This window comes from Diabrotica virgifera, chromosome 9, assembly GCF_917563875.1.
Source record: "Diabrotica virgifera virgifera chromosome 9, PGI_DIABVI_V3a".
NCBI lineage: Eukaryota > Metazoa > Arthropoda > Insecta > Coleoptera > Chrysomelidae > Diabrotica > Diabrotica virgifera.
The window spans coordinates 216,457,847-216,483,617 of NC_065451.1; the positions used below are offsets into that span (position 1 = coordinate 216,457,847).

General features: G+C 34.8%; 1 protein-coding gene across 2 annotated transcripts; it reads right to left on the reverse strand.

Annotated features, from left to right (window-relative positions):
- Window positions 1-467: 467 nt before the first annotated feature.
- On the reverse strand, window positions 468-19,965 carry LOC126891632 (mitochondrial glycine transporter A-like). 2 transcript variants are annotated; one of them, XM_050660854.1, is made up of 6 exons: window positions 19,774-19,965; window positions 16,706-16,833; window positions 14,763-14,850; window positions 8,608-8,780; window positions 4,458-4,639; window positions 468-806 (listed from the first exon to the last, which is right to left on the reverse strand). In XM_050660854.1, the coding sequence occupies exons 1-6, from the start codon at window positions 19,843-19,845 to the stop codon at window positions 502-504; spliced, it is 948 nt and encodes a 315-aa protein (XP_050516811.1). In that variant the 5' UTR covers window positions 19,846-19,965; the 3' UTR covers window positions 468-501. The 2 variants fall into 2 exon arrangements, with proteins under 2 accessions (XP_050516811.1, XP_050516812.1); XM_050660855.1 differs by having other exon boundaries at window positions 4,447-4,639.
- Window positions 19,966-25,771: the final 5,806 nt, after the last annotated feature.

A 25,771-nucleotide genomic window follows, 5' to 3' on the forward strand; every position in this document is an offset into this window, starting at 1 on the left:
TGGCACAAGAAGAAGAAGAAGCTATTTGTGCTTCTGATTCTTCCTAGATAAGACACGTATTTATTCGTTGACAGTTTCTTTCCCAAGACTCGTCATTCTTCTTAGAAATTTTTCTATAAATTTCAAAATAACAATTTTGCAACTACTGCAATTAAAAAAGATTCATATATTCTAAAATAACAATTTTGCAACTAACTGAAATTAAAAAAAGATTTGTTATTAACTTATTTGATTAACGTAACCGATGTAAATGTTTTTGCCAAGTATTATTTGATTTTAACTACGCAATATCCAGAGAAATGGTAGGCACCACTAAATAAATTATAATAATAATAATACCTACCCGATAAAAATAAACACCCTAAAAACCTTTTATGTATTTGTATGAGTTCTATCCTCAACTGATATAGGGTTAAATCATGGATTTATTCTAACTTCATGAATAATGAAATAAAACAAATACAAAATAAAATTGTACATTTCTTTATTCACTTATTTTACCTACTTTTCTTTATGAACTTCATCATAATGCATTTGTTTAACCTTTTCATACAACGTCCACGAAATCATCCCGAAAATAGCCCGTTTGAGTAGCCTCGGCACGAGGCCTTGAAAATACCCATAGACGCCGTGTTTCTTCCAGATATCGGCCACCGCTTGCCCTGTCGTTCGATGTCCTTGCTTACCAGAAGAAAGTTGTAGGTGAGCTTTCACCACATCGGGAGGATGCGTTAGAGCAGCGGCCAACATTCCCGCTAGAGCGGCACAACTGGAATGAACTAGCGAGGGATATGTATCACGCCAATCTAAAACAATATAGAAACATGAAGTAACTGTAATGTTATCTTCTTCATTCCCAAAAATGCTCATAGTCAGAAAGTCAAATGGATGAAAATGTGTTATACATGTTGGCAACCCATTGAGAAATAGAAGATGTGGCTATTAAATAACCCCACTGGTTCTGATAGGATGCAATATAATTATTTACGGGAGGCCTATGTCCAGCAGTGGACTCAAAGCGGCTGATGATGATGATGACTGGTGCTGATACCGATACACAGTGAGCACTTTTCGGCAGATTTGAACATGTCTCTGCTTGTTGATGCATAAATTGGAGCTTCTTTTCATTAATGAGTTGGAGGTTTTCGAAATGTGGACCCTGCAAAGAAAGTTCCCGCCTACCATGGATGGATTGGATGAGAAACGAAGAAGCGTTAAAAAGGCAAATACTGAAAGTGAAGTAGGTACTCAACTTGATCAAGTTACGAGATATTGGATACCTCGGCCATATGCTGAGAGGGAAAAGATATAGAATCCTTCAAGTAATTATACAAGGAAAGATTAATGACAAGGGACTAGTAGATCGCAAATAAATGTCGTGGCCATGAAATATAAAGAACTGGACAGACACAAATAACACTGGCGAGCTCTGTAAGGTCAGAGCCACTTTTTGAAGGATGTTTAAAGTTTAAGCTATTATGTAACTGTAACAGAGACCTAAAATTAGCATTGAGGATCCACTTACTTCGCTGCTACGTGTCCTCGGTCTTACTTTATAACGTTGAGTCTTGGACTGTGAATAAAATTGATCTAAATCGCCTTGAGGCTATCCAAATGTGGTGCTATAGAAGAATTTGAAAAGTTTCTTGGATGGAGAAGATTCCAAACTCCGCAATACTAGATCGTCTCAGCAAGACTAATGAGAGTATAAAAAGCATTACGAAGAGAAAAAACCTGTAGTATTTTGGACACGTAATATGTAATGAGAGATCCTAATGGTACTAGAAGCATACTATTTTAGTCGAGGAAAAGAAGCATTTTGGCTCGCAATTTTTTCGTCCAGCATGGATTTACTTGAAATTTTCACAGAAGGTAGAGAATAGCCCAAGGATCATTTTCTATATCATGCCGCTGTACGCTAAAACCTTGGGGGTGGTTGCCACCCCATCTCGGGGGCGGGAATTTTTTATTACATTTTAACTATGTAAATCTATGTAAAAAGTGATTATAAGAAAAAAATGTTTTTTACATTTTCTTCGTAAAACCAATATTTTTCGAGTTATTCGCGCTTGAAAGTAACAGTTTTTCGATGAAAAAATCGACTTTTTTAGAGGGTTTTTTGAGAATACCTCGAAAAATATGCATTTAATCAAAAAAACTGTAGATGCCAAAATTGTATCTTTTAGTAACAAAAACCAAATTATTTTTCTGTAATATCACTAAGACCAATACAAACCGAGATACGGCATGTTAAAAGTTAGCTTTTTTCGTCAAACGAATAATTTGAAATATTCAAAGTAAAATAACGGAAAAACTTTGCCTTTTTCGAGGAAAACTTAAATAATCTTTTTTCAAGTATACAGTTAGGCCTCAAAAAAATAATAAAAAGTTTCTAGTCTGAAAAGTTAGTGACTTGTGATCAATAAAAGGTCGGTACCTGCTTTTCTCTATGAAAAAATCAGTGAAAATAACCCCCTAACTACCCTCCTGATTAAAAATTGGTCTTCACCTTTCTGTAAATCCTTTTATATTTATATTATCAATACACCCAAGAAGTTTGACCTATTTAAAAGGCCTAATTTTAGAAAAATTGAAGTTTAAAGAAAAATTAATTTTTTGGAATTTCCCATTTTTCACCTTTTACTTCAAAATATCTCCGAAAATACTGGAGATACGAAAAAAATGATAGATTACCAAATTGTAGCTTCTTTAATAGCTAAAATTTCCTTCTACATAGATTTTCATTACAGTGAACAGTTAGCGAGATATAGCTGTTTAAAACCTCTATTTACGAGCAAACACCCCCTTATTCGAGCCCTTTAAACCCACCCTAATTAAAAACTGAGGGATCTTACGGAATTTAGTTTACACAGTCTTATAACTCTTCAAAAATTCTACAAAGTCATTTTTGAAAAATCTTTTCACCGCCAAAAATGAAGGAGCTATGTTTATAAAACGAATTTTTTTTTTTCGAAAAATTCGGATAGTCCGCTTATGGATAATTTTCAATGTATGTATAATACCACATGACCGGTTCGTATACTGGAAGATGACTAAAAAACTATTTGTATTTGTATTTGTACATATTTGTAAATTCGTATTTTTGTGTAAATAAATGTTTTTGTAATTCTTTAATTCTACTTTTTTTTCTGTATAGACCTATTAAAATATCTACTTATAAAAACTGTAATGTTATAAGGGTGGTTTTTAAGGGTTGAAATATTATGATATTATATCCTAAAGTATAAAACAATCATTATTTAACCAATCGAAACCAAATTTTACCCATATTAAAGTATACAATGTTTTTATATAATTTTTGACAATAAGGGGTTGTTTACACCACTAAAAATAATCAACGCCCTTAAGCATGATATAGAATATGAAGTACAGGTTGAGATGATCCTAATCCCAAATTTTTATGTAAATCGATGCAAGCCGAAATTATTCTTTTAGGATAAGTAAATTTTTTATATATAGCTCCAACAAGGGTGGTTTTAAGGGTTGAAATATTATGATAGTATATCTTAAAGCATAAAACTTTCATTATGTAACTAATAAGAACCAAATGTTGACAATATTAAACATTTAAAATGTTATTTTATAATTTTTTACAACTAGGGGTAGTTTTCACCCTTACAAAACCAAAAGCGTACAACAGCTCAATATAGAAACTGAACTAGAGGGTGTAATGAGCTTAATCCCAAATTTTTGTACAAATCGATGCAGGACGAAAAAATTGCGAGGTTTTGCCATTTTTTCAGCTTCATTTCCTCGACTATTTAGAGTGGCAGTGAATAAAATTAAGATAGCTATGTAGGTAACCAACGTCCTGAAAGGACGTGGTACATGAAGAAGAATAGCTCCGTCCCAAGAAAGAAGCTGGCCCAGAAAGAAGGAAATGCTTTTGGCTAAAAAAGTAAAAGAATAAATTTAGTCATAGAAATTCACTACTAAGAACTGTACAATGAATATGAATTTAATGTGTCGATGTCAAATCTATAACAATGGAGAAGGCATATAAAGAAGACAAATATAAATAATAAATATAAATAATATAAATAAATAAATAATATTAATATAAAGATAGAGTTTTAGAAAAATCTTTTAGTAATATTTTTAATATTTTTCAATATTATTGATGTTGCTATTAGGATTGAAAAACTTTATCTTTCAATTATTGCCAGATGACGCTAGTCACCTAATCCATTCACGTCAGTTGCAGTGTGGGACTAATATAATGTCGAAAAATTTACTGGATGGATTGGAGAAAGCAACCTATGCATTCTCTGAAGAGCCTCTAACAAGAGGTGAAATCGTCGATAAGAGTGCTGGTTGCGCTCTCTAATCTAAGTGAAAATTAAGACATTTTTGGCCTCGCATTGCAACTGAATAAAAATGGTATACATTTTTATTTTAATATTAATATAGATTAAAAATATGTACTGTTAGTTTACCCCGTGGTACCAGTTCTTCTGATTGAATATAGAACATCAAATGTATTCCTGACATTGGCATGTCTCGAACTAAAATTGGAAGCAACCCTGACGTTAATCCTTTGAATCCTTCTTGCTTATATATTACTTTTAGTCCCGCCAAAATTCCAGGGTAGCTATACTCCGGAACGCCACTTTCCATCCTGAAATAATCAGTTAAATAAAAATTCAAATACTGAAGTGACTTATACCATCGAATAAAAATATGTAAATACAATCAAAACGCAAAGACATCTGGAGTCCAACGAAATGAAAATCTTAAGTAGGATTGCTGGATAAGGACTAAAGGACAGCGTAAGAAGTGAGGAAATCAGACGCATATGTAGGGTAGACAATATAAATACCTGGGTAAAGACCAGAAAAGAAGAGTGGAATCAACACATAAGCAGGATGTCTGAATCAAGGATAGTAAGAATAGCCAGGGACAAGTCACCGTTAGACAGAAGAAGTATGGGACACCCAAGGAAAAGATGGAATGACAATTTAGGGACAGAATGAAATGCTCCGTTGAAGAAAAACAGGCAGTACTGCCTATGTAAAAGAAAAAGAAGAAGAGTAAATACAGGTTACAGTTCCTGTCTATTTCTGTAGGAATCTATGGAGGAGTAATACCGAGCTGCAAGCCCTAATCTCTTAAGGAACGATTCCGAACAAGACCGCAAACTGCAAACCGCAGACCGCAGCAACAGACCTACTGGTTTATATTATTATGGTTTCTTAAAAGCTGTATGTCGAGTAGAGCGGCACTGTCGCCGCCGAACGCAGAACGTCGCCACCGCAGACCGCAGTATTGAACCAGAACCAGTAGTAGTAGTGTCGTCGACCGCAGAGCGACAACATGTATTTTTGGTGTTTCCAAATTGACTGAAAAGTGAAAAGAATTGAATTTCTTTTGAAAATGAGTATTTCAAATGAAGAAGAAGAGCAATTAATAAATTTCTTAGCAAAATATTTACTTATTTACGACGCAAGCTTCCTTCAAATTGTCTATTTTTAAATAGAGACCTAGTTGACTTCCTTTTCTTTTATAATGCAAACAGTAGAACCACTCTCCAAAAAATTGGAAGTAAAATCTGAAGTCGCGCATGGCGACCGCGCAATGTTGGTAGTCGCTTTTGCCCCACTCTCGCATTGCTAGTCGCATAGAAACGTACGGATTTTAACAGAGAAAACCCACATCCACCACTGGTGAATTACCAATTGCGTACAGCCGGTATTACTTCCTGAGATCAAAGCGCCGACATAAGAGTGATTTTACTGTGGAACCTCTATATACTATGGCAAAAGTAAAAGATCTTCGTCATCTTCTTCTTCCATCAAAAGATATAACATTAATTCATCGTTGTACATTGCGTCTGACATCCTACTTATACGACTTTTAATATTATACTATTATAAATTCCCATCGGAAATACCTGTTTTCGCTATTATGTAGATGCAGTGCAGTTCTGCTCGGAATTGGTCTGACCGCAGACGACACTATCGCTGCAGTCTGCGGTTTGTGGTCTGCAATCTGCAGCCACTTTCGGAATCGTACCTTTACCGTGCTCACCATATTTCAACCTAGGTTGCAGATTCATTTCGAAATTTAAACTACTACGTTAGCCTTTCTGTTTTATAGTCAGGGCCTGAATCATCTTCCACTAGTTAAATGTAGCAAAAATGACTGAGAAAAACACCTAAAAGGACTAATCTGGATAGGAAGAAAGGAAAATATCAGAAAAGAGTTAAAACAGGAACCAATAGAGAAATCATTAGAGAAAAGAGAACGAACTGGTAGGTGTGAACATACATTTAATTAGAATTAATCGGAATAGGTTAATAAAAGAGGCCTAGGAAATCTAGATTAAGGAGGAGGGGGAATATTGCAACATATGAAGTAAAAATAGGAGCAAAAAAAGTGTGGAACAAATTGGTAAAATATCCGACGCTCTCATGAGCATAAAGAGCGAATGAAGAAAAAAAACATTTTGACAAGTTGCGACAAGGTTACATCTCCGAGGCTTCTAAAATTTGCAAGCCATAATAGTCCAGAAAGCCACTGCGCATCCGCTAGGAAAAATATTCTAATTCGGATTTTTTGCACAATCTTACTCAAAAAGAACTCCTTTTAACAAATTTGCATGTTGCAGAACCAAAAGGTGGTCAAAAATTTTTTAAACGTTTTTTTTTTTGTTTTTTTCCGAAAATTATTTTTTTTGCATGAAAAAAAGTTTTTTTAGGTTTTTTGGATCATTCCAAACAGGAAAGCTCTTTAGTGACTTTTCTCTAAAAATGATAGTTTTTGACAAATAAGCGATTAAAAATTGAAAAATTGCGAAATCGGCCATTTTTAACCCTCAAAAACTATGTGAAAAACTGAAAATTTGAATGTTGCCAAGGCAGGTTGCTATTCTTTAAACATTGATTGATGAAATCCCGAAGGCCGAAGAGTTTTTTGCAATACAATATCCAAACTCCTTTGTTTTTTAATTGCTAATCAAGCGTGCGCGACACTATTTTCCACCGACAGTATGGTGCAAATGAAAGGAATAAATTCGTTATTTCGTAAACCGGCGACTTTAAGGATAAATCTCGAAACAGGTCGATTTTTATTTTTAAGTTATGATATTGCGGCATATATGGTATAATAGTGACGTCATCCGTCGGGACGTGATGACGTAATCGATGATTTTTTAAATGAGAATAGGGGTCGTGTGGCAGCACATTTGAAAGATTATTCAATTCTCTATTCAGTAATGTAAACATTTACATAATTATTTATACAGGGTGTCCTTCTACTTCTTTTTTGTCAAATAATTTAATTTAATAAAAAATTTTTGGACACCCTGTACAAATAATTATGTAAATGTTTATATTACTGAATAGATAATTGAAGAACCTTTCAAATGAGCTAGCACACGACCCCTATTCTTATTTAAAAAATCATCGATTACGTCATCACGTCCAGATGGATGACGTCACTAGTATACCATATATGCCACAATATCATAACTTAAAAATAAAAATCGACCTGTTTCGGGATTTTTCCTTAAATTTGCCGGTTTACGAAATAACGAATTTATTCCTTTCATTTGCACCACACTGTCGGTGGAAAATAGCGTCGCGCACGCTTGATTAGCCATTAAAAAACAAAGGAGTTTTGAATATTATATTGCAAAAAACCCTTCGGGGTTTCATCAATCAATGTTTAAAGAATATCTATCTACCTTGGCAACATTCAAATTTTCAGTTTTTTACATAGTTTTTGAGGGTAAAAAATGGCCGATTTCGCAATTTTTCAATTTTTAATCGCTTATTTGTCAAAAACTATCATTTTTAGAGAAAAGTCACTAAAGACCTTTTCTGTTTGGAATGATCCAAAAAACCTAAAAAAACTTTTTTCCATGCAAAAAAAAATAATTTTAGGAAAAAAACAAAAAAAAGCGTTTAAAAATTTTTTGACCACCTTTTGGTCCTGGCAACATGCAAATTTGTTAAAAGGAGTCCTTTTTGAGTAAGATTGTGCAAAAAATCCGAATTAGAATATTTTTCCTAGCGGATGCGCAGTGGCTTTCTGGACTATAACGGATGCTGAGACTAAAGAAGATGAGGGAATTTTACAATTTATAATTCACGTCCCATACGCTCACAATTTTACATTTATAATTCACTTTACCGCGCTGAGCAGATGGGACGTGAATTATAAATTGTAAAATTCCCTCATCTTCTTTAGTCTCAGTATCCGTTATGGCTTGCAAATTTTGGAAGCCTCGGAGGTGTAACCAGAGAAGGTTCCCATTGTTTTCAATCTGGTGGGATGTAGACTAATATTTTTGATATTATTCTATGTGCTATTAGATTGAAAACTTAGTCTTTTGCTAGCAGTTGCCGCTAGGGCATCCCTGCATTTCGTTCGTTGCGATCCGTAACTGCACGCCGGGGCCTGTCCTGGTTGGGTCAGAGAGAGCAGCAAATGTGCCTCCTGATGAGAGACTAATAAGTTTCGAAACCGGTAGAGGTGCTTGCTGCTCTCTCTGATTGAACTAGGATATAATGCGGCTGTAGTTTCGTGTTGCAACGAATTGAAAATGGTTATTCATTTTTGAAAAAATAGGTATTATATTTATACCTCGTTTTGACGACTGTTAATGGTATAACCGATATATCGGTGATGGCTCTAGACATCATGCCAATAAATATGGATTCAAAAGTGTTAATATGGTCTTCTGAAAAAAATTGACTTCTTATTATATCGTAAGACATAAAATAAATGCCTCCAGCGGGGATGCCTCGTACCAATGTCTAAAACACAAAAATAACCTGTACACTTCATCATTACTTATTTATTAAATAGAAGGGATTGAAAAAGAACCTGCTTCTCGCAAAGATCTGTATCACGCCGCCAAGAACAGAACCTTAGTACCTAATGAGATAGTCGCCTACGCACTTTGGTGTATGACATGTTAAGAAGAAGAAGAACCGATAGGTTCTGACCACCATCAAACCTCGAAAGTTACAATATATTGGATACATTCTGCGAAATTAATCCAGATGTGACCTCCTACAAGCCATCCTGCAAGGAATAGCTATTTGTATAACAAGGGAGGAAAGTGCTACTTTTCCTCCCGAGAATGAAGTTTACTGCCCGACGCGTAGCGGAGGGCAGTAATCATTCAAGGGAGGAAAATGCACTTACTCCCATGTTATACATATGGTTTTTCCACCTTCCTCAAATTAATAACAAGTCATTTTTCATTTTTACTTAATTTATTTATGTAACTAACAAAGAAAATTTATTAAAACTAAAACTAACAAGTAGGTGTCTATAATCAATGGTACAATATAACTGTCAAATAAGTCAAATTAATTATTAATGTAAACACTGTTAAATCGAAATAACAATTTAATGTTTTTTACCATTCTGCAAAATACAGGATGTTTTATAAATAAACGTTAAAATGAATAGATACTTACGTAATAGAAAATAGATATTATACAGGGCGTCAATAAGTAATATTTCATGAATGAAATACCATGACGTCACTTTTACTTTTCCTCCCTAGGGAGAAAAAGTACAACTTTGCTCCCTGCAATCAGGTCCGGAAAAGTATACTTTCGGTAGAGGTAGGTGGAAAAAATATTTGGCAAGCGAGGTCCAGGAAAAACTAAAGAACATCATTAAAGAATATTGTCAAAATAGATCAAGACCAATAGACAATAGAGGAGCTAAAGTTGCCAGATCTAAATCTAGATAACGCAAAATTTTTAAATAATAGCACAGAAAAAATCAAATATCAAAGCGCACTCTGATCAAAAAATACCTATCTATTTTTACCGTCGAGTTCATATAGGGCTTTTCATTCACAGTCATTTGTTTCGAGCTTCTGTCATTAGTCGTATAACGTATAATCCGTGTATACAGGGTGTTTCATTAATAATTGTCCATATAGTAACTGGAGAAACCTTAGCACAAAATACGAAGATTTAACCAAAAACACTTAAATAAAATGTGGTTCCTTACTGAGTTACAGGGTGTTTTATCTAGAAATTTAAAAATTATTTTTGCTCAGCATTTTAAAACTATTCGACGTATCCTTTTCATACTTGGCAAGAACTATAGGTACTATACAAGCTACTAAATTTATGTTAAACAAACGTTTATGGCTATTACCAGAGGCGTACGACAGGGGAAAGTGAATGGTTGACCCTTTCCAAATTCTACGCCACTGGCGAAATTGCTATTTTAGTTCAATTTTTGGATTCTCCAATACTTTCCATGAAAATAATATACTCTTCATCCGTAACGATAAAGTCATTAGTTTTCGAGATATTTGAAGTTAAAAATGAAACGATACGGTTATTTTGATCAGTGTATTGTGTCGCTTCATTTTTAATTTCAAATATCTCGCAAACTAATCATTTTATCGTTACGAGTGAAGAGTATATTATTTACATAAAAACTATTGCAAAATCAAAAAATTACACTAAAATAACAATTTCGTCAGTGGCGTAGAATTTGGGAAGGGTCAACCAGCCACTATCCCCTGTCGTACGCCTCTGGTAGTAGCTAGAAACGTTTATTTATCTTAATTTAGTAGGATGTACAGTACCTACACTTTCTGCCAAGTATGATAAGGATACGTCAAATACTTTTAAAGTACTGGGTACAAATAATTTTTAAATTTTAATCATATGAATCATATCATAAATTAATCAAAATAACTGTGCCGTTTCATATTTAACTTCAAATATCTCGAAAACTAATGACTTTATCGTTACCAATGAAGAGTATATTATTTACGTAGAAAGTATTGTAGAATCTAAAAATGGCACTAAGATAGTAATTCCTCAAGTGGCGTAGAATTTGAGAAGGGTCAACCATTCACCATCCCCTGTCGTACGCCTCTGGTAGTAGCTAGAAACGTTTGTTTATCATAATTTAGTAGTGTGCCTAGTAGTCGCACTTTCTGCCAAGTATGAAAGGGATATGTCGAATAGTTTTAAAATGCTGAGTAAAAATAGTTTTTAAATTTTTAGATAAAACACCCTGTAACTCAGTAAGGAACCACATTTTATTAGGGTGTTTTAGGTTAAATTTTCGTATTTTGCGATAAGGTTTCTCCAGTTACTATATGGACAATTATTAATGAAACACCCTGTATAATTAATATACGCAGATTATACAAGATATATGACAGAAGCTCGAAACAAATGACAATCGATGAAAAGCCCTATTAGGTATAAACCAGTGATGTGGGAGAGAGGTATAAACACGCATACACACACAGGAATAAAAAAAATGAAAAGCTGAATAATAGAAAAGGTGCAAGTAAAAATGCTCTTCAAGGAATTTTTTCTCATACAACCTATTGGTTATTGAAAATATTTCAAATAATTTGCAGCTCTCTGTTTTATAATAATAATTTATTATTATCTTGTGTATTTAGTATCCAATTTTAGGCAACCAACATGACCAAAGCGTGATGATGTTAGTATACGAATAATATAAAATTTGTTTCAATACTCCAACCATGGCTATCATACTTTAATTTTCTAAAATAAGGATTTATATGGATCTTGTCTTTGGTTAGTATACGAATGTTATTATATGAATAATATAAAATTTTTTCAATACTCCAACCATGGCTATCATACTTTAATTTTACTAAATTAAGGATTTATATGAATCTTGTTCTTGGTTAGAGGAGTCATTTAGTCAAAGCAAGACATGAAGGGAGACAATTAAAGAAGACATCCATGCTTGTTAAAAAAAAATAATCTTCTTTTTCAAGTGCCATCTCCGCGACGGAGGTCGGCAATCATCATAGCTACTCGGGCTTTGGAGAAGGCTGCTCTGAAAAGTTCGTTTGATGTAGGTACATCCGTACCATTCTCTCAGGTTGCGCAGCCGGCAGCCACGATATTCTGCGTCTCCCTATGCTTCTTTTCCCTTGAATCTTTCCTTGCATAATGAGTTGGAGCAATTTGTATCTCTCTCCACGTGTAATATGTCCGAGTAATAGATATTAATAATTAACCTGAGATTTAAAATATGATTTTCTGCAGCTATTCTTTATACAGTGGAACCTGCTTAATTCGAACTTCCATAATTCGAAATCTTCTTTAATTCGAATTTTTATTTTGGTCCCTAGCATTTCCTATATAAGTAATGGTAAAAAGTCGTGAATAATTCGAATTATATTTTGGATAATTCGAACTTTTCTGCTATCTTTTCTGAATATCTTAGAATCTTTTGTCATTACTGAGAAGCTAAATTCTACAAAGCAGCTAAAAATTTCGGGCCGCTTTGGAAAAAAACAAAGTCGATCTTTTTTATCTTTTTTATAGCTTGCAAATGTTTTAATTGGTATTTTTGGCCGAATTTTGTTAGCCCATTTTTTTAGGTTGACAAAACTCGAGCAAGAATAGGAACAAAAACATCTCCAAGCAATAAAAATGATCAACTACTGATATTTATCATTTGCAGATGTATTTGTAGCTAATCCTTGTTTTTGTAGATTTATTTTTTTAATTCGAATTTTTGGATAATTCGAATTTTTTTAACAGTCCCCTGAGATTCGAATTATCCAAGTTTCACTGTATTAAGCTCAAGATCGACAGAACTAGAAGAAATGAGGGGAGGCCTAATGTTCATCTTGGGAAGCAAAAGGTTCGATGATGATGATGAATCGAAAGAAATGACATCTTTAACATAATATATGCATAACAAATATCTTGCATATACAAAGAATAGATATTGGGCTGCAAATTTTTGATCGCACTACGCAGTATTGCGAGAATGGAATGGCTCTGAACACAAAAAAAAACACAAACATCATGAGTGTCAGTAAGAGCCAGATTGAAGATGAAACAATCTACGTAAAGAGAAAGATTTAGAGAGACCACCCAGATACAATAATGTGGGATTTAAGCTAATTGAACAATGGGACCGCAGCTTTGAAATAAAACAACGCATTGTACGGCCAGAAACGCTTTCAATAAAATAAAATCAGTATTATGCAATGAAAAACTGGGAATAGAAATTAGAGCTAGAGTATTGAGGTGTTACGTGCTCTCTGTCCTTTTATATGGAGTTGAAGTTTGGACAATTATGGACGCAACTGAAAAAAGACTTCCAAGCTAAGCTAAGACTTGCCAGCTTTGAAATGTGGTGTTATCGAAGAATGTGGAAAATATCAGACGCAACACGTAACAAACACGGAAACATTAAAAGAGATGAAAAAAGAAATTGTAACGTTTCAATCAGCCGATTGAACGCTACACCAAGCTTTGCTTGGTATTTGTCCCTCGTACTATATATTTCTACAAGCGACCCTACTATCGTCAAATTAATTTCTTCAATTCTTTTAAGGCTAAGGTATTTAAACCGATACAAATTTGTACCGGCTCATTTTTCCATTACCACGTAAATGAAAGACAATATCTGATAAATTATTGTGTTTTTGTGTAGGCCGTTAGATATACGGGTAAGTTTGACTATTTAGTTTTAAGCCTAAGTTTTTTACTGATTTCTTTTGCACAGCAGATACCTACTTTCTCATTGAAATAAAGTTTAAAAAATTTTCTAATTTTATTTCTTTTTCTCTGGTATCTATATAATATATTACTTTATTTCCTGTACATAGTTATAATATTTATTTTATTGATAGAATTCTTTCTGTTTCTTTTTATTTTTAATAATGCCACGCTGTGATCAGAGATTTTGCTGAGATCGTGTTTCTTTCGATACTCAGCTTTATTTCTGATCAGGCTTTTCTTTTGGGAGAAAACTGATCTTTGTATGAATTTTTCTAGCCCCTTCCTTGGGAATAAAGCTGCAGGCGAACACTACATGGGGAAGCAACTGTAGCTGGAGAAAACTATCTTGGAGAGCAGAACGTGACAGCGACATCTCGCAACAGCCCACAGTATTCTGAATCCAACTACTGATCTACTGATGCATCAGAAGAATGGCTTCAAGAAGATAGTCTTAGAATTCCCACAAATACCGACAGCAACAGAAAGTTCTGCAGAGATTGGAGACCTCCCATAAGAACTGTGTGACTCCGACAAGAGGACTTAAAGCTGAGTACCTTTCTTATTTTTATAACTTTTATATCGGTGACCAGCAGGGTCTCGGTCACAGTTTCAGAAAATTAATTTGGTTGCCTGTACATAATAGAATGATTTTTGTTAATTTTTTTTATCTGAATAAATAGTGTATATAAAATGAGTTGGTGAACTTTTTATTTCCTGTACCTTTCTGGGATGGGTGTGAGGGAAGAATAAACAGTGAACGAACCCAGGGCTGAGCAGTCGGGCATAGTACCATTCTGGTGGATGGAACGGTGGGCGTTTTTCTTTTGAATATCATAAGGGATGTTCGAGGAATTCCTCCCCTCATTCCTCCCAGCAGTGTGGTGTTGCTTAATGCCCTGATCCTGCTACGATCAGGACGTTACAAAATACTCAACACTATGAAGGAAAGGAAAATGAGCTACTTTGGTCACATAATAAGAAATGAAAACCATGAGTTGATGCGATTGGTTATACAAGGGAAAGTGGAAGGAGAAAGAGGGCCGGGAAGACGACGCACGTCCAGGTTGAAAAATTTATAGTAGTGGAGTATAAAAACAACACTAAAACTCTTTAGAACCGCTGCAGACTGTACAAAATGGGCCATGATGACTGCCAATGTCCTTAAAGGATGAAGCACATGAAGAAAAAGAAGCTATTTTCGTGTGGTATTTTTATGAGATTACTTAATTCTTAAAATATACTTACAGGCGTCATACCAGCCCATAACATTCTCAAATTTTCTTTTTCTTTGATTTCATAAATCATATTAATTATGTTAAACATACTTCTTCCACTAAAAAACAAAAATAAATAATACAAAATTGAAAAATGAAGTTAGTGTAGTGTGGTAATTTGCAGTGTTGGGAAAAGGATTTGTTTAAATTGTTTAAATATTTTGTATTATTATTCTTACTCTTTAACATATTTTGACATTATTTAAAAAATTTCCATATAAATTGGCACGGTCATAGTGGTTGTCATGATAAGAGAACCACTTCTTGTCATCAGCTAGTTTCAGTCTTATTTAGACTTAAAATGAGCCTCCACTTTTTAAATTAGTCATTTAGGTTGAACAGATAATCTATTAGGAAGTTCTGTGACGTGTCGTGGAATGTGGAATACATATTTTAGATTCCCCACGTCTATTAATTTATCGTCCGTTTGCTTTGTAAAATATAGAAAGCTCGGATTTAAGTTGTGACCAGATTTTTTTTCGAATCGAAACGTCAAAATAACCTTTTTTCACAGTAAAATTGTAGCTTATTTCCAATAAAACACAGTATTGTATTGTAGGAAGCTGATCAATCTGGGAGTATGTTGATAATTTAGTCTAATAAAACGAAGTGGAACCTCCTTAACAAGTTTATAAAGAAAATCTGCACTACAAAACGGTGCTATAGAGAGCAGTAAGTACAGACTTGATTTAAGAGTGTAGACGCAAAATTTGGGGCCAATGCTTAAGTGCATTCATTTTTTTCGAATCCTGAGAAAATTGATAAATATTTTTGAAAAGTTAAAACGCAGAATGAAAGATTAAATTATTACCGAGGGCCAAAAGTCCCTAAAAACTTCCATAATGTTTATTTTAATAAGTTACAGGGGTGTAAAAGAAGAGACAAAGTCTGATTTTTAATTCCAAATATATCATTCAAATAAAACTTTTTGTTTATTCTAAGGGACTTTCGGCCCTCGGTAATAATGTAATATTTCATACTGTGCTTAAATTTTTCAAAAATTCTAATTAGTTTTCTTAAGTGTCGAAAAAAATGAATGCATTTAAAACACATTGGAGCGAAATTTTGCGGCTACACCCTTAATTTCAAATACCGGTCTTTACTTATATTTTCCCCCATTTTAACTGCCTATAACTTCTAAACGGCTCAAGATAAAAATATGCGGTTTTCGCTGAAAAGTTTTATTTTAGTAAAAGTTTTGTCTGAATGGATTAATTTTTTTATATCGCTTTCAAATACGAAAAAGAAATGGCGCATTTTTGAAAAAAACATTGTTGACTTTTTTTAATGGAACACCCAGTATATTTTTTTGCAAATTGAAAGAAAGAGGTGCAACGTGGATATCACATACCTACTTAAATAATATAACATTGATATTATGTTACGTGATTTCCACATTGCATCTCTCATTTTAAAAATTAATTGCTCACTCATTTGACAACCAGTTTTAAAAAAATTTATCGCTGAATAGGTAAATGACCGTTTTTTCAAGTTACAAAAAATATACTGCCATTAAAAAAGTCAACAATGTTTTTTTCAAAAATCCGCCATTTTTTTTCGTATTTGAAAGCGATATAAAAAATTTAATCCATTCAGACAAAATTTTTACTAAAATAAAACATTTCAGCGAAAACCGCGTATTTCTATCTTGAGCCGTTTAAAAGTTATAGGCAGTTAAAACGGGGGAAAATATAAGTGGACACCCGGTATTTATATCATTCAAAAGAAACTTTTTGGCTATTCTAAGGGACTTTCGGCCCTCGGTAATAATGTAATCTTTCATTCTGCGTTTAAATGTTTCAAAAATGTTTATTAGTTTTCTCAGGATTCGAAAAAAATGAATGCATTTAAAAGCATTGCCCCGAAATTTTGCGCCTACGCTCTTAAATAAAAAAAATCAAAAAAGGTACTCACCGTTTCACTGGTTTTTTGTATTCTGGAGTCTGTAATCTTGTTTTTATAACATCAAGTGGTTGAAGGATGAAAGAACAAATGATTGATGCTACTGACCCAGTCATAAATATTTTAAAAGCTAGAGTAACCTAAAAATAATAATATTTACTTGTTATTTTTAAACCAATACCTCATTGCTCGTCTTCCCCTCAGGTATTCTTTGGTCTTCCCCTCCTACTTCATTCAGGAACTAGCAGATCCGCAATGCTTCGTATTGGGTGATTAATGTCTCGACGTTGAATATGACCAAACTATCTTTAAACTATGCTTTCTCATTATGGCATCAATAGCTACCCCTAGACTTCACCTAATATGCTCAGCTCATTCTTAATTTTAACCTTTTTTTGTCTTTCCACTCATCCTTCTAAGCATTCTCATTTCCGCCACATTAATTCGTTGTTCTTTCTTTTTCACTGCCCAACATTTAGTCAAGATCTTTCCATCAACTGCCTTATAATGAAAATTGCATCTGTTGTTGATCTGCCTTGGTTATTTCAGTTTCTTCACGTACCCGTCTATCAATAATTACTCTCTCCCATTGTGCATTGTTGAATATTTCCCGTGTTTTTTTTAAACAGGTACCTACTAATATAATGCTTCTCCGTTCGTCTGGCATTTGTCCAACTTCCATCATCATCAATGGTGCTACAGCCCTATAAAAGAGCCTTGACTTCCCAAGTCTATTACGTCAGTCAGTCTTATCCATTGCCAACCGTTGCCAGTTTGCTGCGCCTATTTTTCTCCCATCCTCATCTACATCATCCTTCCATCTAAGTTTTGGCCTACCCCTATTTCTACTTCCCACAGGTTGTGACATAAGGATTCTTCTAGGAGGGTTGTTATGCTGTGATCTTGCTAGATGTCCTGCCCATCTTAGTCTTCCTATTCTTATAAGAGATACTACGTCTTTACCACCAAATATATGTTTATATCTGTGGTATACCTCGTAGTTGTACCTCCTCCTCCAAATACCATTTGCACAGATGCCACCGAATATTCCTCTCAGGATCCTTTGTTCAAATATAACCAGAAGGTTTTCATCTGCCTTGGAGATGGTCCATGTCTCCGATCCATATGTCAACACTGGTTGTATAAGGGTTTTGTATATGGTTATTTTTGTTTTTTGGCTTAAGTTTCTGCTTCTCATATGTCTACTCAGTCCAAAATAGCATTTGTTCGCTAGGATTATCCTTCGCTTGATTTCTTCCGTCATGACGTTCTCCTTGGTGATCAGGAAGCCTAAGTATGTGAATTTTTCTACCACTTCAAAGGTAGAGTTATCAACAGTGAATTGGTGACCGATGTTTCTGGCTCTATTGTTGGGTGTTGATGCCAACATCTTAGTTTTCTCCTCGTTTACTTTCAGGCCCATATTTTTTGAGGCATTTGAGAAGGTGGTATACATTTCTTCTAGTTTGCGTGTTGTGCGGGCAACTAGGTCCATGTCATCTGCATATGCCAAAATTTGGGATGATTTATTAAAAATATTTCCTCTGTTGTCTATTCGTGCATCTCTGACTGCCTTTTCCAGAGCTATGTTGAAGAGGAGACACGCCAGCGCATCTCCCTGTCGCAGCCCAACATTTGTTTCAAACGCCTGTGATTGTTCGCCCTGTATTTTGACTTTGCAAACAACTTTACGCATTGCAGCCTTAACCAATCTTATCAGTTTATCAGGGATGTGGGATTCATCCATGGCTTCATACAATTTATTTCTTAGGACACTATCATAGGCAGATTGAAATCTACGAAAAGATGGTATGTGTCGATATTGAATTCATTGGTTTTTTCCAGTATTTGCCTTAGCATACAGATCTGGTCTGTTGTTGATCGACCGGGCCTAAAACCACTTTGATATTCTCCAAGCAGCTACTCTGAATGTGCACTTGGGGGACCATATAAGATACTCGAAAATATTTTGTAAGCTTTGTCCAACTTCCATAATTCTATTAAATAAACCTGTTAGCTAACTTGTTGCTAATGTTGCTGTCTCTGCTAATTCTGTCCACACTTCCCTAGGACTATCATCTGGTCCAACAGCTTTTCCTTTCTTTAGTTTTTGAAATGCTTGAATCTCCTCCTCGTTTGTTATTTTGGTGACCATTTCTGTTACTGCCTTCGTTAATTCAACTGGTTTTTTGTAAACTTCTTTATTTGATAAAATGCTAAAGTACCTTTTCCATGTCTTTTCGATATTATTTTCGTGAACAACTGATCACAAGTCGGGAGCAATAAACAGTTCTGGCAAAATATGAACCATTTACACAAAAAACATTGAAAAGTATAAAAAATCAGTCCAAATTTTAAAGACAAAACACATAGACAAAAGGAACTTACGAATTGTAACAAACCTTCACTGGAATCAAAGAACACAAATTGTAATAGATAATGCAGAACAGGGATGTATTAGGCTTCCATTATTATTTAAAGTATATAAATAGTGAAGCCATTTTTAAAAGAAGCATTGTTATCTCAAAGTGAAGGAAAAATAATTAACGAAAGATTTATTAACAACATAAGATACGCAGATGACACCGTGATTATGGCAAGCTCTGCTGAACAACAACTCCAATTATTAATAAACAAAACAAACAGTTTCTGTGAAGAATATGGACTAAAAATGAATATAAAAAAACCAAATACATGATAATAACTAAGAAAACAAACATACAAACAAGCATACATTTGGGAAATGTACGGAAGCATTGCGAGAAATGGGCAAAGAATGCGAAATAATAAACACAATAAAAATAAAAAAGTTGCAATATCTTGGACACGTAATGAGGGGACAGCGATATGAAATACTAAAACTGTTAATACAGGGGAACATAAGAGGCGGAAGGAGTATAGGAAGAAGGAAAGTGTCATGGTTTAAGAATTTAAGGGACTGGTTTAAATGCAATTCTATAGAACTCTTCAGAGCAGAGGTAGATAGAGTAAAGATAGTGATGATGATATCCAACCTCCGAATGGGAGACGGTACTTAAAGAAGAAGAATTAAAAAGTATCTACATAAAATATGAATTTACCTTTTCTTGATTTGATTTTTTTCTTTGATTTTTCTCATTGCTCTGAGGATTTAAATTGGTCATAACTCCCATATTCTCTATAAATTCATTTTAAACATTCCAAAAGTGTTAATATTTCAATATTTATTAATCATTTCGAACACCCGAAAATTGATTGTATATTCACGTCATATTTATATAAAACTTTGAAGTTTTCAGCAGCAATTTGACAATAGTTTGACACAAACGTCTCAAACTTCATCATATTTATAATTAATAATTAATAATAGTCCATTTACTCACGGTTTTTGTTCCGATTTTTAATTAACCGCTTGGATTGACATGGAATTTGGCATAATACTGAAATATACCCTATTCCACGAACATACGCCTGTTTTGGATTACTTCTTCAACGAATATTTTACTGTGCAAAATAAGAAGAACGAAAATAAATTGCAAATTACATTGTTGTTTATTGGAATAATTATTAGCGCCATTTACTTTTGTACTTCTTATGTTGCACAGTAAAATATTCGTTGTCGAAGTAATCCAAAACAGACGTATGTTCGTGGAATGGCGTCTAAAAACGTGTTTTTTTTTTGTTGAAAATTGAACATATTCACTCTAAAATAACTCGTAAAAGTATTGACTTAGTGAAAAAACTCTATAGAACAAAAGTTGCTTAGAATTAGTCAGTTTATCCACTTCCTTGGAACGTATTTTTTTCACCCCCGAGAAGAGGCGGTACTCACCCCCGAGAAGAAGCGGTACTCACCCCCGAGAAGAGGCGGTACTATCCCCCCAGGGCAAAAACACACATCGGCACAATATGTACCACATTTTTTCTGTGACTTGTTAGCTACATGTACCTATGCCAGATTTCATATGAATTCAAGCGGTTCTTTAAAATCCGGAGGTTTTGTAATATTTGAACGTGAATCGTGAATTAATGGACTATGGACTATACGTAAGCATTTAAACATTATTATAAAGAAAATTATTAATGAATAGCCTAACAGAGAGCAAAGAAAGCAAAAGATTTTAATCAGATTAGATGTATCCGAGATGAAAATAATAAAATACTAGTTCACGAAAGGGATGTCAAAAAGAGATGAAAGTACTTTGACAGCTTATTAAAAGAAGAATTTGACAGACAGCCTGTAGAGTCAACGGAGACAGTAGCCAAAATAACAAACGAGGAAGTGGCTCAAGCGCTTCAAAAAATAAAAAAAGGAAAAGCGGTAGGACCAGATGATATTTCTGGGGAAGTATGGAGAGCATTGGGAGAGACAGGAACAAGGTGGCTAGCAGGTATATTTAATAGAATTATGGAAGTTGGACAAATGCCAGACGAATGGAGAAGCAGTATACTGGTACCTGTTTACAAAAACAAGTGAGATATACAACAATGTACAAACTACAGGGCTATAAAACTGCTTAGTCACACCATGAAAATATGGGAAAGAGTAATTGATAGACGGATACGTGAAGAGACCGAAATATCCGAGAATCAATTTGGCCTTATGCAGGGCAGATCAACAACAGATGCAATTTTCATTATAAGGCAGTTGATGGAAAAATATAGGAGTAAAGAAACAAACGCTCATATGGTATTCATTGATCTTGAGAAAGCATATGATAGAGTTCCTCGAGAGATTCTGTGGTTTTCATTCAATAAGAAATGAGTCCCTGGTGAATATGTAAAGATTGTGAGGGATATGTATGAGGGAGTAACGACTAGTGTTAGGACAGGTGTGGGAGAGACTGATAAATTTCATGTGAAAGTAGGATTGCACCAAGGCTCTGTGCTTAGTCCGTATTTATTCTCATTAATTTTGGACCAGATAACAGCGAAACTACAGGGTAACATTCCATGGTGCTTAATGTATACTGATGATGTCGTGTTAGTAAGAAATAGTGAAAAAGACTTAGAATAAAAACTGGAACAGTGGAGGCAAGCTCTGGAGGAAAAAGGTTTAAAACTTAGTAGGAAAACAGAGTATTTGGAATGTTCATTTAAAGATGGAGTTACTACAAATAAAATGGTATCTTTGGATGGTGAACTGATTGTAAAAAGCAATAGTTTTAAGTACCTGGGATCGGTATTACGGTGTAATGGAGAAATAGATGGAGATGCATGCAGTAGAATTAGGGCTGGATGGATTAAGTGGAAAGAAGCGAGTGGTGTGTTGTGTGACAGAAAAATTCCAATGAAGCTGAAGGGAAAATTCTATAAAACAGCCATAAGACCGGCTATGAAGAGGAACAACGAATGCATGTGGCGGAAATTGGAATGCTTAGATGGATGAGTGGAGTGACAATGAAGAAATGAGTATATTAGGGAAGTCTAGGTGTGGCACCAATTGATGCCAAAATGAGAGAGCATATGTTAAGATGGTTTGGTCATGTTCAACGTCGAGACGTTAATCACCCAATACGAAGAATAGCTGAAGTGCAGATTCCTGGAAGGAGTAGGAGAGGAAGACCAAAGAATACCTGGGGGGAGGCGATAAGGCAGGACATGTTGGTAAAGGGGATTGACATTGATATGGCCCAAGATAGAATGGTGCGGAGAAATGCAATTAGGGAAGCCGAAGCCGACCCCGCATAGGGATTAAGGCAAAGAGAATGATGATGATATAAAAAAAAGAATGAAATACCATCTCCATTTTTAATTTTGTGTCCCTATAATTTTAGTCTCTATAAGTCATTTTTGGTCTCTATAATTTTAGTTTACTATTTCATTTCATATTTTGTTTCATATTTCATTCGTAAAAATGTCTTAAAGGATTAATAAATTAATATGTATGTACATATTATTTATTATTTATTTCAGTGAAATCACACTGTATTTCTATTCAGTCTGAAAGTTCACCCCGTAAAAATAGTCCTAATGAAATTGATTTTTCATCCTGTATTAGAGAATAGAGCCTACGGGACTTCGGGAGGCAACCACCAAAACACTGGACATCATCGTGAACACTCGGCAGTTCTCCCCTTCTTCGACACCTTTCGGATAAGGCGTTCCACTCAGATTTAGAGATGGAAGTAACTGTTATTGAAAGTGATATTTTTATATATCTTCGAGGGTTTTGTAGAGGGTGTATCTCTGACTGAATAAATTTGGACATCTATGAATGAATTAAAACAATTAAAGTTTAGAGAGCTACGCAACATAGTACAATAAAACTACAATTATTTGAACGTACACAATATATCAAATACTTTCTATTATTATTGTAATCCAATTTCCAACTCGAGTGATGTTTCCATAATCAAAATTCTTTTCTTTTTCAAATTCATGACATTTCTTTAATCTCTTTATACTGTTCTTCTCTCCAGTTCATTCTGGAGCTTCTCAAAACAGATGGAACACAAAAAGAAATGTGACGAATGATCAGAGAACAAAAGAGAGAGATGAAAGATGTAATAAAAACGAAACATATTCAGCAGGAAAACATAGGCAGCCTATTTGATAAATGTGGCGATACAACTGTTAAAACTAATACGAAAAATAACAGAACAAAACAGAATATCACAAGAATGGAGATCAAGCATCTAATATCTAATACCTCTCTTCAAAAAGGAAAACAACTCGAACCCGGAGAACTTCATAGGAATTAATTTATTAACCACAACACTAAAATTACCAAACAAAGTGATAACAAATAAACTAAATGAAATTTATAACACTATCAGAAAAACAACAAGGTTTTAGGTCGGGAAGATCATGCACCGACGCTATAATTATAATGAGGAAAGTTCAAGAGAAATCATTAGCCAAGCCGCACACCAAAGAAACATGAAACGAAAAACATGAAACATGAAACGAAAAACATGTTTCATGAAACTAAAACACTGCTAAACAAATCTCAAAGTCCGCCTACCAATGAAACGAGTGTGATTCATGCTCATGACACATTTTTATTTTCGGAGAGTTTCATAAATGGCCGGACGTATATTTGTTTAGCAGTGGTTTATTTCCATGAAACGTAATTTACGTTTCATGTTTCTTTGATGTGCGGTCGGGCTTAGAATACAATAACCGGTATATTTATGTTTCGTGGAGCTTAAGAAGACATTTGACAAGGTCAAATTAAAGGACCTTATCATGGTACGCAAGACAGGTACCTCTAGGAATAACCAAAGTTATCGAAAATATCTATCAAAACAACACAATAAAAGTAAAAGTAGAACAACTAACTGACTCAATTAAAGCTGCTAATGAAACAAGCTAGGGAGATTCCTTGATCCCTCAATTGTTCAACCCGATCATAGATGAAATAATAAAAAAAGTGAATACGAAAAAAGAAGATCAAGTGGAAGAAAAACAACTTAAAATATTCTGTTCTGCAGACGACGACGCAATACCAACTAATCTCTTAAAGTGAAGATGATTTACAACGTATGCTGCACCAATTTAATATAACCGCTAGAAAATTTAAAATGTTAATTTAAATGTAAGACACAAAGACACCAAGGAACAGAGCTAGAATTTTAATGGAACAAAAGAACTAAGAAACTCATTAATATTCAGCTGAGCTAGGTGCTATTGTTCAAGGTGTGAACTTCCATAAACAAGGGATCTTTTTGTCTTATGAAATGAACCCTTATTTATCTAATTTCACATCTAGAACAACAGCATCCCGCTGAAATGAATATCTCGATGCTATTTTTGACAACGGAATTTCTGTTAATCTATGTAACATACGGAAACATTAACACTCACAAAAAAGGTAGTGAACAAGATTCGCATAACTCAGAGGGCTATGGAGCGCCAGATGTTGGGTGTCTCCTTGAGGGACCGAATCCCAAACGAAGAAATACGTCGTACAACAAAAACAACGGACGCCGTCGAAAGAATCGGGTCGCTTAAGTGGAATTGGGCAGGACACGTCGCCAGATTGTCAGACAACCGATGGACAAAATGTATTGTCGAGTGGAGGCCACGAGAATAAGCACTACGGAGCAGAGGACGACCACCAACCAGATGGGCTGACGATCTGAAGCGTATTGTCGGCAACTGGATGCAAGCAGTACAAAACAGAGAAAGATGGAAAGAGCTGAGGGAGACCTATGTCCAGCAGTGGACGAGTACGGGTTGATGATGATGATGTTGATGATGTAACATGCATGCCAATTTATGTTGTGTAGGATGGAGTGATGCAAGACACGTTGTTTTATCCCTGTTTAGGTCTAGGCCTCTTCAGGGTACGAGGCCTCCTTTTCAGGAGTGTGGTATGATGAGGCATTTAGATATTAGACATTTAGAGCAAACGCAAGTGGAGAAACAAAATTGCTAGTGAAGTGGGGGGCCTTAGAAGGTGGATGGATATTACTGTTAGTTAGCACAGAAGCTAAGGAGAAAGTGATGGTGAAAGTAGAGTTTTGACAACCTTCTATAACCTTTTACAACCTTTCAGACCAACGTGGAGATAGCTGTTACTCGTTTTCAGGAACGACTTTTATTAGTGGGATTTGTTCTAGTATGTCGTAGTACTCATCAGGAAGTTCGTTTCTGGCCAATTGTAGAAGGTTGGCTGGACGGAACAGAACTTTGTTCTTGCAAAGCGTTGCGAACCTGTTGCAAAGTTTTTTTATGAGGTTTTTGGCTCTGATGTTGGAGCCGTTGATTGTACGTTGTACGTACTTGCTGCCGAGAGAACGTATTCTCTCCTGGATAGGGGGAATTTTAGCGAGTGGAAGTACCAATACCGACGGGTACCACATATGTATATGCTTCTTGAGTATCTTGAGGCACTTTCTAAGAACTCTACGCAACAATGCGTTTACTGATGTTTGTTTTGAGTGCGGTGTAGAGACATGCTCTGTAATCAATAGTAGGTATTATGTAGGTCTTATATGTGTGAATGAGAGTTTTTCTAGATGTGCCTCCAAACTTTCCATATAGCGCTCCAAGGAGACTGGCTCTCTTCCTTACATTGTCTAAGGTGTTTTTGACATCAGTGCTCCAGTTAAGAGTCCTGCTAAAGTGAACTCCCAAATAGACAACTTCTTC

What these genes read in the sequence shown, in the direction of transcription:
- LOC126891632 (XM_050660854.1), bottom strand. Translation starts at nt 19,845, where the DNA reads ATGGGAGTTATGACCAATTTAAATCCTCAGAGCAATGAGAAAAATCAA. An exon ending in AAAAATCAAATCAAGAAAAG is followed by an intron (nt 16,834 to 19,773) that starts GTAAATTCATAT and finishes TATTATTTTTAG; the next exon opens with GTTACTCTAGCTTTTAAAAT. An exon ending in TTAACAGTCGTCAAAACGAG is followed by an intron (nt 4,640 to 8,607) that starts GTATAAATATAA and finishes TGATTATTTCAG; the next exon opens with GATGGAAAGTGGCGTTCCGG.